At 26.5% G+C, this 16643-nt stretch overlaps 2 protein-coding genes and 1 long non-coding RNA gene across 4 annotated transcripts; all 3 read left to right on the forward strand.

The window, feature by feature from the left end:
* The first annotated feature begins 412 nt into the window (after positions 1-412).
* LOC124937553 lies at positions 413-999 on the forward strand. The gene is made up of 3 exons (XR_007099373.1): positions 413-477; positions 636-838; positions 920-999. It is a non-coding gene; the product is annotated as an uncharacterized LOC124937553 (long non-coding RNA).
* Positions 1000-1277: 278 nt separating this feature from the next.
* On the forward strand, positions 1278-3427 carry LOC124939498 (probable serine/threonine-protein kinase PBL11). Its single transcript, XM_047479970.1, has 5 exons — positions 1278-1291; positions 1644-1758; positions 1878-2019; positions 2570-2980; positions 3168-3427. Exons 1-5 carry the CDS (start codon positions 1278-1280, stop codon positions 3425-3427), a joined length of 942 nt encoding a protein of 313 aa, XP_047335926.1.
* Positions 2559-5076, forward strand: LOC124940376 (serine/threonine-protein kinase BIK1-like). Of its 2 annotated transcripts, none has more exons than XM_047480890.1 (6): positions 2559-3388; positions 3461-3605; positions 3764-3900; positions 4016-4103; positions 4403-4842; positions 4914-5076. In XM_047480890.1, exons 2-5 carry the CDS (start codon positions 3488-3490, stop codon positions 4798-4800), a joined length of 741 nt encoding a protein of 246 aa, XP_047336846.1. In that variant the 5' UTR covers positions 2559-3388; positions 3461-3487; the 3' UTR covers positions 4801-4842; positions 4914-5076. The 2 variants fall into 2 exon arrangements, with proteins under 2 accessions (XP_047336846.1, XP_047336845.1); XM_047480889.1 differs by having other exon boundaries at positions 2560-3388; positions 4400-4842.
* The last annotated feature ends 11567 nt before the right edge of the window (positions 5077-16643 follow it).

Consider the following 16643-nt stretch of genomic DNA (forward strand, 5'->3'; position numbering starts at 1 on the left):
TTTAGAAGAAAACAAAATTAGTTTGTTTTAATATAAAATACTTAAATTTGAAAGTATTAATTTTTTTTATTGAAATCAAATTCAAACTAATATATATATATATATATATATCAACAAAAAAAAAATGCAACAAATACAATTGCATGTATCCTACTTTTTAGGGGTCTCAAAATTTTAATTTTATATTATATATTATAAAATATCTATTTTATTTTATAATATCATATTCATTTTATACATTAATATATTTTTTTTCTCTTAATATTTTATAATAATATATTACTTATTTCTTTCCTCATATTATATATAATAAATAATATATTATTTTTTATCCTTAATATTTAATAGTAGACTTATCCCTAAAATCAATTAAAGAAAGTCTGTCGTTCTTCGGTAGCCGATTAGAAGGAACAAGAAGGAGGCTCCTATTGGGAAGAGAATGTAGAGATATAATAACATGTAGAGATACTCAGACAGGTTAGCATTCTAACTAAGATAAGATTAAGATATATGGTTTTACGATCATCATCATCTGCTTTCTCTATCGTTCTCTTACCCCCAACTCGATTTAGTTTAGGCACACTTGTTTATTTTCATATTTATTACACTAGATAGCATGTTTTCGTTTTCATCAGGAGGGGAAGAAGAACCAAAGCTACTCACACACAAAGACTTAGTAATAATGACTGATAACTTCAGAGAGGAGAACTGCATTGGGACTTATCAGTTCGGTAAGCTTTTTCATGGGGTTCTTAATGATCAACACTTCACTATCAAGACATGGGATGCACCAGAAATAAATGCATATATCATTGGAAATCATGAACGCAGATTGATGGTACTTGTGTGTTATTCTATTTCCTTTTTTGTCTCTTCTTAATTAATTAATCTTTAAAGAACTTCAATAATATTCTCGCAGGATGAACTCATTATGCTCTTGTGCATCCATGCATTCCCATATTGTTTGGATATTGTCGAGACAAAGACCATCCACCTGCTGTTGTTTATAACATCAAGTCTCTCGATTCCCTCTTCAACCTTATCCCCAGAGGTTTGTTTTCTACACAATTTTACTTTAGGTTTAATTGTATTGAGTATACAAATATACTTTAACCCTACTATTCTATTTACAATCACAACATATTGTTTTCACATCCATATATCCATATACTGTATTCGTATTTTTACTCTTCTTCTAACAACATATATTGTCTCATTGATAAGTTGAAACTCTTAAACATTTCTTGAGTGATTAGATTTTTAACTTAACGATATTGATGAACTTCACGATGTTTGTGGTCTATCTAAATTTGGCTTCTCCAATTCGAGAACATGACTATAATATCAATTATTTTTTATTCGTAACTAGGCATTTTCATTGATTTGCTTAAGTTCTTACACAACATGTAAACATGAAAAAAAATCTCAAACTAAGATTTTTTTTCTATAAAAAACACGTTCTTTGTTTTAGTTTATTCTTACAAATATAAAGCATATATGTTTCATCCATTTGAAACTGTATTGTTTTTCTTATCTTCAATTCATCTGGCATGAAAATTTCAAATCATTGCCTTTTATATTATCCTTCAACTATATCTAAACATATCTTCTACAATATTAGGCGATTTTACATGGGTACAAAGGATTAATGTTGCCTTTGCATTTGCCTGCCTCCTCAAGTTCTTGCAAGCTAGATTAGGAGACCTTGATCCATTTGTGATTCGCAATTTGGCTGCAGAACATGTGTTATTGGATGAGGTCAGTTTTCTGCACTTTTTGTTATATTGTATTTTCACAGTCCAATAACATTATGTTTTCTTTTTATCTAAGACCCGCTTTTGTTAGCATATTTATCTTTTGTTCTTTTTTACATGCAGAAATACAATCCTAAGTTGGTTGATTTCAGCATGATAACAGGTGGAATATTTCCAAATAGGCAAGTATACTCTTTTCAACCTTATGGAAGCAGGGTTAACAGAGACCCAGACTTACTATTTCAAGACTCACCAGCTTATATAGGTTTGCCAATTTTGGTTTTCTATTTTCAAAATACTCGTGCTAACTATTTTGTTTACAACGTATATTGTTGGAGTTTCATTATAGAGCTATACGATGAAATATACAATCAACCAACATTTATCGAATTTGAAAATGCGTGGATGACATGAAATATTGTTTCGATCCTCTTATTTTCAATTCTGGATCCGATGGGAGCAAGAATTTCGAGGGACATTTCGTTTCTGAGCAGAAGTGCGCCGTTTTCATGTAGTGTTCATCGACTAAGGATTAATCAATACACAAAAATGATTTGTCTAAGCCACTTCCATGTTTAAGAAAGCTGGTATAAGCCCATTGCAGGTTCAAATTGTGGATTCAAAAGAATCTGGTTATATTTGTTATTTAAATTGGTTGTTTACATGAAAGATGTCGTTGATCTTCTTATTTATACTCCAGCAAGCCCATAAATTGTACCGTTTTTATGTTTCTGACTAAAATTATTCCCTTAATTTTGACATCTTGTCATTTTAAAATAGAGTAATTACTTAATATTTGAAATTCTTTCTTGCAGCAACCTGGACAAAAAAGAGTGATGTTTATGCATTTGGTGTTATGCTTCTAAGCCTAGTTTCCAAAAAGATCACCACAGATGAAATGTGGCTAATGGGTGAGATTTCTGTAAGCGAATGGGAACATGAAAAATATGAGCTTTGCGAGTCATTGGTTCACGAGAGCTTGCTGGCAGATCCATGTTTCTATGATGTTGATGGGAAAAAGCTTTCAATGATAGGCGTGCTTTGTACATCTTATAAATGTCAAGATCGGCCGTCAATGAAGGAAGTTGTCAATAAACTTTTACATCTGCGTGTTCTGCAGAATCAAAAAGAACTTTTGATCAAGAAACTCCACCCCTACTTCTCTTTTTATACGTGGAATAACAAGAAACCCATTAACGATATGAAGTATAGAGATACCAAAATAGGTACACACATTTATCCACTTATGTTTTGCTTATCTGAGATAGTTTTGTTTTACTATCTGCTCTTTCTTTCTGACTCATTCTCTCTCTCAGGATCTATAAATTAAATGCATGTAAAAATGTTTTACGAAATAGATAAATAGTTTCATTTCGAGACATTCTTAAAGACTGACATTGTATTTTTCTTCAGATAATCTCAGCTATTTTCGGGATTACGATATCAGAAGATTCACTAGTGACAAATTGAAATACTTCACTGACAATTTCAGCAAAAACAATTACATTGGAAAATTTCAGTTTGGCAAGATCTTTCGTGGAGTTTATACGAATCGTTCTATTGGAAATCGAAACATCATTGTTAAGATATGGGACAATGATCAAAATCTGCAACATAATTTACTAAGACTAGGGGTATGGTTATTTTTGAAATTTCATTTGTTGAACATATAAGTTCTAACATAAAATTGTATAACAATCTTGCAGGATGAAATATTACTTTTACATCATGAAATGTATATTTGTCATCCTGGGATGGTTAGAATGATGGGTTACTGTCTTGAAGATGAAAATGTTGCCATTGTATTGTTCGTGAAGTTTCAGAATTCCATGCATAATCTCCTGTCAAGTGGTATATTTCTTTTCATTCTATGAAAGTAGCATTCTATTTTTTTTATTGCGCATGTCCTTTAGGAGTTGCAAGATTCCTAAACTCCCGAAAGTAAACTAACTGGTGCATCATAGACACCATATAGAGTATATACTAACATGTGCTTTTTCCATATTTAGGTGAATTTAAATGGCTACATAGGACTAAAGCTGCGTGCGGAGTGGCTTCTCTCCTCAAGTTTTTGCATGTTGTACCGCATCGCATGGATCCTTTCGTTATTCGTAATCTGCGTTCAACTCATATATTGTTAGATGAGGTAATTTAATAAAATTTAAATTGTGATTTTTTAGCTTTATATTTCCCTTTTTTCGCAAAAAAAAAATGTTTCTAGTGAAAAAGAAAGGATAATTATTTTGGTACTTGATATACAGGAATACAATCCAAAGTTAATTGACTTTGGTATGATAATTGGTGGGATTTTTCCAAGCTTGGGAAGAGAACCAGCTAATGACATACGCTGTAAGCTAGCCAATTTTAGCTTAAAGAATTATATCTAGATGATGATCCCTTTTAGGAGTTGCTAATTCTAGTAGTCTAGTTACTTATCTATGAATACATTATACATATTTACTTGTAAATGATATGGAATGTCTTAAATTTGGTTAGCTTTTAAATATATATATATATATATGTGTGTGTTTTTGTTTTTGTGCTGAATCTACTATTTTGACTTATTGTGTGTTTGATTTAGGAAGTAATATTGAATTTAATAATTAAGTTGTCGTTGACTAACAATGATTGAGATACTTTGGCAGCAGGCACTTGGACCACGAAGGACGATGTCTTGTCTTTTGGGTTGTTGCTTCAATGCTTGATATCTGAAAATATGAAAATTGAGTCAGATGATGGATGTTTGGCTACTTCAAATGATATAGAGAAGACAACTCTTGTACACGAGAGATTACAGAAAGATCCAACATATTGCAATGAAGATGGAAAAGAGATAACAAGGCTGATTGTGCAATGCGTACAACCTGATTATACTTGTCGGCCTACAATGTCTGAAGTTGTGGAGGCTTTCCAAAAATTAAAAGTGGTCGAGACCCACCAAGAAATTATGTGCGTAGAGAAAATGTTTTGGGACAAGTGTAGTGCTGAGAAGCCTATGAATCCTTCAAAACCTAATATGCCTAGAATTCATCGGCTGTATATCTGACCAACAACTTTACATTATGTTTTAAGATATATATATATATATATATATATATATATATATATATATATATATATATATATATATATATATATATATATATATATATATATTTAGACTTTGGATATATAGTTAACTTTAGAATTAAAGAATTGTTATGTTTGGAACAATGTATTTATTGTTTTTGGTTTTTCATTTTCACTATCTTAGGCTTTATTTACTTTAATTATTTTCTAATTAAGGATCATATTTAGGTAATAATATGCTTGTTTTTGTGTAGCAATTACAACTGTTTATCTTATTAATCAATAATATAATACTCTATGTGATCATTTTTTTTTTTGTATTTTTAAAAATAATTTGTAACTTTATGTAAATAAAAGAATATGTAAAAAAGTAAAATTTTATAATTTCTCCCTAAAATTTAATTGACTCATAATACAATTTTGGTAATAAGTTTAAAATCATTCAAGCACCCACAAATTGTAGCAATAATAAAGTGAGGAAAATTCAACTTCTTACCAAATGTTGTTTTACAAATATTTTACATATAACTTTTATTTAAGTCATATTTCTCATTAGTCAATTACTATTTTTTCTTTATATTATCATCTGGATTTATAATATGTTAACAGTTGTTGTTGATATATATTTTCTTCAAATAACTATGTAGAGGAAAAATAATATCCAAAATAAGAACAAATATAAATAATAATAATAATAATAATAATAATAGAGAAAAAAAAATAAAAAAAAAAATGCTTAAAAGGGGGTTTAGTTTTTTTAACTCCTGTAAACTATTAATGACTTCAATAAAATTTGAGAGAGGGAATGAGGGATGAATGACTTCACACATACTGGCTGAAAAAAATGATAAAGGCTAAAAAAAAAATAAAGGATAAGAAGAGAGAGAAAATTTGTTAATTTTTCAAACAAATTGTGCGTCACATCATTTTCTTTAAAATTCTTAAATTCCCTTTCCCACTCATTTCCTTTTCAATTATTAAGTTGGGTAAACTCTTTAATATCATAAATTAGAAATGAAATTAAAATTTCAATTAAATTCAATTTACTGTAATTTTATAATTCTCAATTACACTTTTTTTTTTAGTTTAGATGTGTATTTTTAATTTTTTTATTTTTATTTTTTTATGTTTTTTCAAACAAAATAACTTATTATTTTATTATTTAAAGCACGACTAAAGTTTTAAATTTATGATGTTAAATTATCGAATCAATGTATTTTTTTTTTTTTTTTAATTTAGTAAGTTACATTTTGAACCAATATACATACTGAATGAATATTTATTTTTGAATTTAGAAAATTAAAATATACATATATATTTGTTATTATAGACGGACACCCAGATGGAGAAGGCTGTTTTTTTCTCATATTTGTTCAGGGTTCTCGGAAATACATAGGCATAGTGGAAAGACTTAGGGCTAGGGCTTATTTCGGATGATTTGGCTTGCCAAGAATGGAATCCTCAAGCTGCACTAGACAATAAAGCTTTCAGAGGATTGATTGAGTGTAACAGACAATCCTGGACTAATGATGATGAGACTGATCATAATGGTAATGAACTGTCATTGTATTGGTTTTTTGTTACCCTTTGTAAATATTTCTAGTGGTTGCAACTTTAATTATGACAATATTGTTTGATCAATACTGCTTCAAATATTACTCTTCTTTTGCAGCTGAGCAATTCAACACTGAACGTGTTACACTGGCTATATATGTTGGTCCGTCTGCCAGAAGGATATGGGATGCCGTTTATTCGGAAAATTGTCCAAAATGTAAGTTAATCTCGGTTCTTTATTGATCAAATTGAGAATTTGCTATTCAGGTTCATTTTTATTGATCAAACTGAAATTGGATGATTATATTTTAGTTTCAGCAACTGTTTATTACTTCTAAGTATTTTTTCTAAAGTGTTTGTATCATATTTGTTGGGTTTGTGGTGTTTCTAACAGGTTTTTCCAGTACAACATATTTGGTACACAACATGTTAACATATTTTGTGGATTTGTTATCATCCTGGATTGGGATGATGCAGTTGTTGGCTTTAATGAGATATGAATCTTGATTTTGATTAACATGGATGAAAGGAGGAGTCTTTCAAATATAGTTATGACATGTTGCTTTCCTTCATTCAAAACATGGTTGTGTCCTTTTATAAACTGGTTTGCTCATATTGTAATATATTAATTATTATTAATTTGTTTTATTTATTATTTTTCTATAAATAAACAAAAAAATATAATGTGTGTGAATTTTTATATTCGACCGGGTAGTTATATTCAATAATTAAGACTCTAGTATCTATTTGATAAGAGGCTTTTTAATTCAAATTGGGTCGGAGATTTGAGATCGATTTTAAAAAATAATAATAATAAATTATACGGACTCTATGCAAAATAATAAAATAAGTAATTTAGTTTTAAAACAATAAAGTGGATTCTAAACTATTTTCAAATAAACTCAAACGGTATAAATAAAATATAGATGAAAATTCATTCAATTTAACATAGTTTTTTTTTGGGAGTTATAATTTAATGTTGAGGAGCGAGAAGAAAACAAAAAATATATTGTTTGTTTTGTGAGTTATATATCTGAAAGAAATCTGACACAGTAGTCAGATGATCATATAGGACAATTTCAGTTAATTTTAATGTTAATACTCATATCTTTGGGTTTTTTGGTTTTTGTGAGGGTTTGAAAAAAATAAAAACAATCATGTTTGATAAAGTTTTTTAAAAAACTTAAAAAAATTTTTTACGCGTGTATAGAGAGGATGCAGTTCTATTTACCTAATATATATATTACATCTTCTATTTGAAATTTCATGTGAGTTTACATGATAATAACCTAAAACATCAAATAAACATGTCTGATCTTGCAAAATCAGTATTGATTGCTCTTTAGTCACTGTTGAAACTAAATCAATTAGTCATACTCATTAATTGTTAAAAATGTAATTGAAAACCACATTTTTAAAAGTTATTGCTAAGTAAATGTTTAATTCGAGTTTCAATATTTACAATAAAATTTAATAGTCATTATTAAATCCAATAAAGTAAACATCAAACCAAAAAGACAACACTTTTTTTCTTCTCATAATAGAAATTACATGTTCTGTAATTCTAAGTTAAGAGCAAAAACAAATAGAGATATTTGGCAAACAATCAAACAAACTAAACATGATAAACATAAATTCTTAATTAGGGTTTATATATGTATAATGAAGTAAAACATTCAAACAAAACAAACTTGATAGGCAAAGATACTTAATTAAAGTTTTATGTGTACAATGAAGTAACATCAAATTAGAGAGACATACATGTTGTATTTTTATTTTTCTTATTATAGAAACTTATAAAAAAAACAAACAAAGATACTTGGTAAAACAATTAAAACAAATATTATATATTTTTTTAATTTAAATTTCTTTATAGAACAAGCATTTTCTTTACCATTATTCACGAAATCACAATGAGCAAGGTTTTTTCTCTTTCTTTGATGCTTTAAGGTAGTTTTCAAATTGGATGTAAAGATTTCTAATGTTTTGATTGGATGTGCTCTGAGCTTAAGAGTGAAAAACATGTTTTACTTGTGTTTTTGTGAACAATTTATTATGCATATTATTTTCTGCTTCTTCTTTTTTAAACAATCTTTTTTTTTCAATTAAATTAATAATGTTTTTAAAAAAGAAACAAGAAAAACAGGAAAGAAAAGTGGAGCATCAAATAAAGGAAAAGAAATTGAGACTACTTCTCATATAGAAAATATGGACTCTGAAGAGTTTGGAAGGCAAATGGATGGAACAAATATCATCCTTGCGCAATTAAGATTAAAATAATTAATAATCTTATTTATTATTTTCATTTTGTTGCAAAGAGAGATGTAATGAATATTTCAAATCTAGTTTTTAGATGTCCCAATTATCATACTAATAAAAAACTAAGAAACTAAGAAACTAAGGTTTCTTATCTCTAAGAAACTAAGGTTTCTTATCTCTCGTAAAGTTAACCACCAACCTCAAACATATTTTCAGATGTCTTTTATCCATAGACGAATCAATCACCAATCTCAATCAATCTTCAATCTCGTGCCCTTATGATTCTTTGTTACTGGCCCTATTACCTTAGCAAACCACATTCAAATCACACTTTCACACGTCTCTTATCTCCCGAAAAACTGACCGCTGATCTTAATCGATCTTTAACCTCACGACCTCACACTTTCACACCTTGGTCAAATATCTGATTCATATGTTTTTAACCACCAATATCTCATTTGTTACCATCTCTAATCTCTCAACAAACTATCCACCAATCTCAATGTCACCAACCTCTTATTTCTCAACAAACTAACCACCAAATCTAATTGATCAATCATCTCATCATTTTACCCACACTTTCGCAAACCAACATTGTTTCTTCATAAAAAAAAAAAAAATTTATAAAAATTATAATAATTTAAATGTTGCAAATATTGCCTGTATCATGTACCCTACACACTTTAACGTCTAGTTAGCAAAATGTTACTGATTTATATTTATAATTTTATATACATGACTATTAATTCAAAAAAAAAAAATCACTAAATTCACAATAAAAAAATCATTCCCTAACCTCTAAAGAAACAAACTTATAAGATAATAAAAAAATATGTTACAAGTTCATCTGCACCTACACGGTAATTAGTTACATGTTCAACTTATATATATATGGTATTTTTTATTTAAATATTCTTATTTTTCTCTCACAAATGTGTCAAAATAGTGAAAATAGTATTTTTTTTAATTATTTTTTAAAGATGTGTCAAAATAGTATGAAGAAATATGTAAAATTTATGACAACTGAACCAATGCATGCCCCGCTTGACTGTCTGGGTCCTAGATGGAACCGCAAAGTTTCTACACATTGTATATTGATTTATAATTAGAGATGGATCTAAAAAAAGAGTTGACTTAAACTTGAACAAAAATAATTTATTATTTAAGTCTATATATATATATCCCAACTGCCAACTATAAATTATTTTATTCTGCATATTTTTTAATTCAACATATCTCTTTTTTCAATATCTTTTTTAAACCTTAACTTTAATTTCTAGAAGTTTTGTGTCGGATCTATATTATGGCTTAAGTTCAAAAAAAATAATGTATAAGTGTGACATAAGCTCTTAATTTCTTAAAATTTTCAATTTAATTTATTATTTATTTATATAATTTTTAAAAAACAGCAAAATTTACATTATTCACTCGTTTTCTATATAATTTTTCCTTTATTTTCTTTAACTCATCATAAATTCATTTTAAACACACCATAATTCTAAATTTTGGATTCGTCTCTACACAGACTAAGACCTTATATCGGATTCAAGCCTAGACCCAAGGATGCCAAAAACGGTGTCATTTTGCGTAGGGGTGAATCTACGTTAAGGCCGAGTGGGTTCAAGCCCACCCAAAAAAATTTTACGCTAAAAAAGTGACATAGCCTTCTAATTTTTTTTATTTTTTAAAAATTAATTAGTTATTTATTTTTCTAATTATCAATAATAGGTAAACCATATGCTAATCTACCACTTTCATTCATAAATTTCTCAAAAAATAATTTAAATAGTAGTCTAATCTTTTATACTGTTTCTTATCTACTATAATATTATCTCTTTGTCTCAAATATAAAATTTACTTATAAAAAACAAATCTAGAGAGCAACATCTATAAATTAAACTGTATCATAAATTATATTCCCTACAAATTTATAAATTAATCACTATTTTCAAATTAAGATTGATCAGCAATTAATTAATTAATTATTTTTATCTCTCTGATTACAAGTTGATAGGACAGGTCTTACAGAGTATATGCATGCACCATACATTTATGATTTAGTATTATCAATCAAAGCCATAAATGGAATCCCATGAAACTTTATTTGATTATATATAAGATAGATAATAAACACATTATACAATTTTTTGAGCTTATTTAACTATATATAATTTGATAATTTTGTTCATACTTCCTTGACAAAGCGGCTAAGTCTCTGTAAGTGGTTGATTGTCGTGGTGCTTAGGATCTGGCCCTCCTGGTGCCACCCTTTCAATATCTTTGTCCAAAGATTGAAAATCGGTCTTACCTTTGTGATTCTCCTCCCATTCAGATAGTTGAAACCCATATTTTCGTGAAAGGATATGACTATCTGGTGTCATAGTCATAGCCTGACCGAAGTCTATTGTGAGTATCAAACTTATCACCACCATCATCAAGATGAGAGCTCTTGATAATCCGAAATTTGTCATAGTGTTTGTATAGATATGAAAAGGGATTTTGTTTTATAAGATATTTAGAATGAAGTTGAAGTTATTTATAGTGAAAAAAATAGTAGAAGCCAGCTAATAGTATTAATAGTGTTTGTTATTAAAAATAAGTAGAGGCCTACACATGGATAAGATTGTGTGAATATGTAATAAGACTTTTGTTCATATAAGGATTGTGTGAATCTACAAGTTATAAGTTTGTTTGGTTTAAAAAATAATTCTAACCAAATGCATAATTATATAAGACTAATGTATTTTTTTTTTTTCATTTAACACAAAATCCTATAAGAATTTTTTTTATCTTTTAAACAAAGTTAAACATTTTTTTTTTATTAATCTCTAATATTACCAGCATCAACAACACCTTCACTTTTGAGTCAAATCATGATAAAAAAACTTAGCAAAATCATCTAGTTTTATTTTAAAATATTCTTATTTTTCTATGATTTATAAAAATAGATGTGTCAAAATAGTGATGAGAGTCAATTTTTTTTATAAGACTAGTCAAAATAGTATGAATTATAATGTAAATTAGTGACAAATGAACTTTGACCCTGTGTGTTCTGGTTGGAACCAGAAAATGTTTACATATTTAATGTATTTTAAATTGTTTACATGTATCATTGGTCTAAAGTTTATAATTAGAGACTGATCTACATATTGGCATACTAAACTAAAAATAAAAAAACAATATTACTTGTTATGCCGGTATATATTCCAATAATTATATTTATTGTATAGTATTAATGTAACAAAAAAATAATTAAATCACACTTTCAGTTTGATTCTCTCTCAAATTATATATTACTTTTTTCTTTTAAAAACATTTAAAACCTATTTTAAGTTTTTCTACTATTTTTAAAATTTTCCTTTAATTCTAATTCTAGATCCTTTCTTAGTCTCATAATATTAATGAAATGTACAATTTTAATGTACAATTGAAAAAGTTGACAAATGAACTTTTAAAATTTGGAACCAATAAAATTATGATGGTTGTGGTTTGTAATTCAATTCTTGTTTTATTGTCAAATCTAAAAATTATCTAAATTTGATCTTAAATTTTTGTATTTTTTTCCTACTATTGATTTTTTAATAAAATGACACGAAACCTTTTTCTCCAAAAAAAAATAATAATAATATATCAATCAAAAATAAAAAATGAAATATCAAGAATACCCTTAGGCCTAATTTATTTTAATTTATTCTTATAAGAGGGCCGGTCTAAACAGAAACCCAGCAAAAAAACTAATATTAACAAAAAGAAGTGCAGCCCAAACGTCAAAATGAGACCTTATACCATATTTAATGCCTAGACCAAATGATGCTAAAAACTGCGTCACTTACCGCCTCAAAAGTAGAAAAATTTTAATGTGTGTTTGGTTAGTCTGGAATTAGTATTAGAATTTGAATTGTAGGGTTTAATTTTAATTTTTAATTTAAGTAAACTTTTTAATATTAAGAATTGAAATTATAATTTTAATAAAATTTAATATAATGTAATTTTATAGTTTTCAATTCCATTATTTTTAGGTCAGAATTGTAATTTCAATTTTTTTTTATGCTTTTCCAAATGCGTATGATTAATAATGTTATTATTATTATTATGTTTTCTAAGATTCATTTAGAAAATACATCAAAGTTGTCGGGAATATAAATATTAAAATAATATATAATACAATCCTAAGAGAGAAAATTGTGAACTATAAAACAAAATTACGTCCAAAGACACGATAACTGGACTAAGTAGGTGAGAAAAGTGTGAACGCAAAAGAGATGCGGTAATTAGTGCAGAAGAGAGCCAAGGAGAGAAAACGATGATATCATGCACCATATAATTATGATTTAGTATTACCTATTAAAGCCATGATTTAACATTACTAATTAAAGCCATATATGTGTGCAAATAAAATTCCATGAAACTTGATCGGATAATATATAACATAGATAATTAATCCCATCATACAATTTTGTGAACTTATTTAACTATACATAATTTGATTGATTTTGACGGCTAAGTCTATTTCGATGGTTGATTAATATCGTGATGCTTAAAATTTAGTTCTCCTCGTGTCAATCTTTGAGTATGTATGTCTAAGCACTAAAAATCGACATTACTTATGTGATTCTTCTACTATTTAGTTAGTTAGAATCCATATTTTCATAAAAGGACGTGGCTCTATAATATTCTAGCCTGATCGAAATTTATCATCGCCACAATCACAATAAAAGCTCTTGATAATCTTAGATTTGTCATCACGTAGGAAAAGTAAAGTCACCTACTAATATTAATTAATTTATTATTAAAAAATAAAGAAAATAAATAAAAAGTGATATGGTCTACACTAGGGCTGCAAATGAGTCGAGCTCGAACCAGCTTGAGCTCAACTCGATTTAGTATTTTTTAGCTCGACTCGAACGAGTTTATAAATTTGAGTTCGAACTCGAGCTCGACTATTAAACTACAAGCTCGGTTCGGCTCAAAAAGCTTGACTATATTTAAATTTTTAAACTCAAGCTCGAGCTTGAACTCAAATCATTATTTTCAAAATGAAAATATCAAACTTTTATACATATTTCAATATTTAAAACATATTTTAAAATAAAAATATGAAACAATCATAAATATTCAAAATTTTAAAAATGATAGTCCAAACTCAAAAACATCACACCACCATTATTAATCAAAATTATAAAACATAAAATTTTAAACTTAAAGTACAAAATAATATAAATTGTTTGAACATTCAATATATTAATTTTTTTAAGTTTTTCAAGCATAACACGTACTTACCTACAACCAATAATATAAAATGTTCAAGCTTAAAAATATTAATATAAAAATATGTTAAAAAAATATTTAAAATTTAACTTATACATTAAGAAATAGATACTGTCAACAAAATATTAGACATGTTTTATGTTAAATATTATTATATATATTTAAACTATTTGACTGCAAATATAACAAGAATTTATTAACTTATTTATAGCTTGAATCTACTCATTTTTTTTTTATATATTATCAATCTTATAAATTCATTTTTCCTCTCAACATATTATATATAATATATATACAATCATTTTTTTTATCCCTTCATATTATATATAAAATATATACTAACATTTCTTTACTTTTTATTATATATAATATATTAACATTTTCCTTTATCTTTTTCAATATAATATATAATATATGAGTAATGACAGGAAAGCGGGGGCCGAAAGTCCGCGAAAATAGAATATTCCCTTTTAATTACTGAATATTCTCTCTTTTTATTAATTAATTTCTAACTCTATCTCTACTAACTAATTTATCCATATTCTCGATTAATTATTTCACTCATTTCTTTAATATTTATTATCTCTCATTTAACTTTAACTTTAATTGGTAAAATAAAATATAATGTGTTGTATTTATTAATTATTTTTTTCGCTAAACCCTAATCTTTAACTCTTAAACCCTAAATCCTAAACCATAAATCCTAAACCCTAAACCTTAAATCATAAACCCTAAACTCTATACCCTAAATCATAAACCCTAAACTCTCTTTTTATTTATTCTTTATGCCCTCTTTTTTTCTTTTTCTTATTATTTTTTTCTATTGACTTATTAATATTTTTTTAGTTTTATTACTTATAAATGTTTATCTAATATTTCTATTCTCACGATTAATCATTTTCTAATTAATTAATTTGTTTGATAAATTCATAATTCAACTAAATAAAAATAAGAGATATTATTTAGGGTTTAAAATTTAGGGTTTAGAGTTTATGATTTAAATAAATTAATTAGAGAGGATAGAGATAAATTAATTAATTAGTAAGAGAGATAAACTAATTAATTTATATAGACAATAGAGATAAATTAATTAATAAGAAGAGGGAGAAATTAATTAATAAAGGAGAGAGAAATTAATTAATAAAATGAGAGAATATTCTGTATTTTAAAAGAATATTCTATTTTCGCGGACTTTCGGCGGCCCTCCTATCATTTTAACATTTTTTTATCTCCTTCAATATTATATAACATTATATAATATATAATGAGTAATGATAGGGAACGCGGGGCCGCGAATGTCAACACGGAATATTCTCTCTGCCTCTTCTAAGAATTAATTAATTTATCTTTCTTTCTCTCTCACTAATCAATTAATTTATCTCACTATAACTATAGTTTATTTAAATCCTAAACTCTAAACCAAACTCTAAACTCTAAATCTTAAACCCTAATTAATATTTCTATTAAACCCTAAACCTTAAACTCTAAATCCTAAACCCTAATTAATATTTATATTAAGGTTAGTTTAGTTGAATTATGAATTTATCAAAAGAAATGAGTGAAAAAAATTAATTTATTAATAATTAGTCACCAATTGTGGAGAGAAAATAATTAACGTGAGAATAGAAATATTAGATAAATATTTATAAATAATAAAACTAAAAAAATATTAATAAGTCATTACAAAAAAATAATGAGAAAAAGAAAAAAGACTGCATAAAGAATAAATAAAAAATATTTGATAAATAAAGGAATTGAAAAGTCATAAAAATATAAAAAAATAAAAAAGATAAATTCATAATTTAACTAAACAATAGTATTAATTAGGATTTATAATTTAGGGTTTAGGATTTAGGGTTTAAAATTTAGGGTTTAGAGTTTAAAATTTAGAAATTAGAGTTTAGTGAAAAAAGAAATTAATTAATAAATATAAGTTATAAAGTGTTGAGTTATTTTACCAGTTAAATGAGAAATAATAAATATAAAAAAAAATAGTGAAATAATTAATCGTGATAATAGGATAAATTAATCAAATATTCGATGTTTAAAGGAATATTCTATTTTTGCTGACATTCGCGGCCCCATATTCGTGTTCCCTATCATTACTCTATATATAATATACTAATTATTATATCCTTATTTACTCTTTGTTTTCTATCATTAATCCAACCCAAATATATATTTAAAATCATTATATATCAACCCTAATATAAATTAAAAAACCTTATATATAATAGTGTTTCTATATTTCATGCTTATATATATATAATATAAAACAGTGTTTTTCTATATTCATACTATAAGCATAAGTTTCTCATAATACAAAAAGAAATCAAATTTATCTATACTAGAAGTGAAAATAGATAGATTTTAATTTACCTATAAACCTTGTGAATGAATGAGAAAAATATTGTAGAAGAAATATAATATGAAAAATTGAATCAACTTATTATCAATGAGTAAAAGAAATAGTAAAGACGGAAAAAGAAGAAAAATATGAAATAGTGAAGAAGAATAAGAAGAAGATGAAATAGTGAAGAAGAAGATAAAATGGTGAAGAAGATGAAATAGTGAAGAAGAAGATGAAATGGTGAAAAAGAATAAGAAGATAAGAAGAAGATGAAATAGTGAAAAAGAAGAAAATGAAATGGTGAAGAAGAAGTTAAAATGGCAATGAAGAATAAGAAATTGTGAAGACGGAAGAGAAAGAAGAAAAAGAGACTACAAATTAGTGTTTTG

Source organism: Impatiens glandulifera, chromosome 5 (genome assembly GCF_907164915.1).
Source record: "Impatiens glandulifera chromosome 5, dImpGla2.1, whole genome shotgun sequence".
NCBI lineage: Eukaryota > Viridiplantae > Streptophyta > Magnoliopsida > Ericales > Balsaminaceae > Impatiens > Impatiens glandulifera.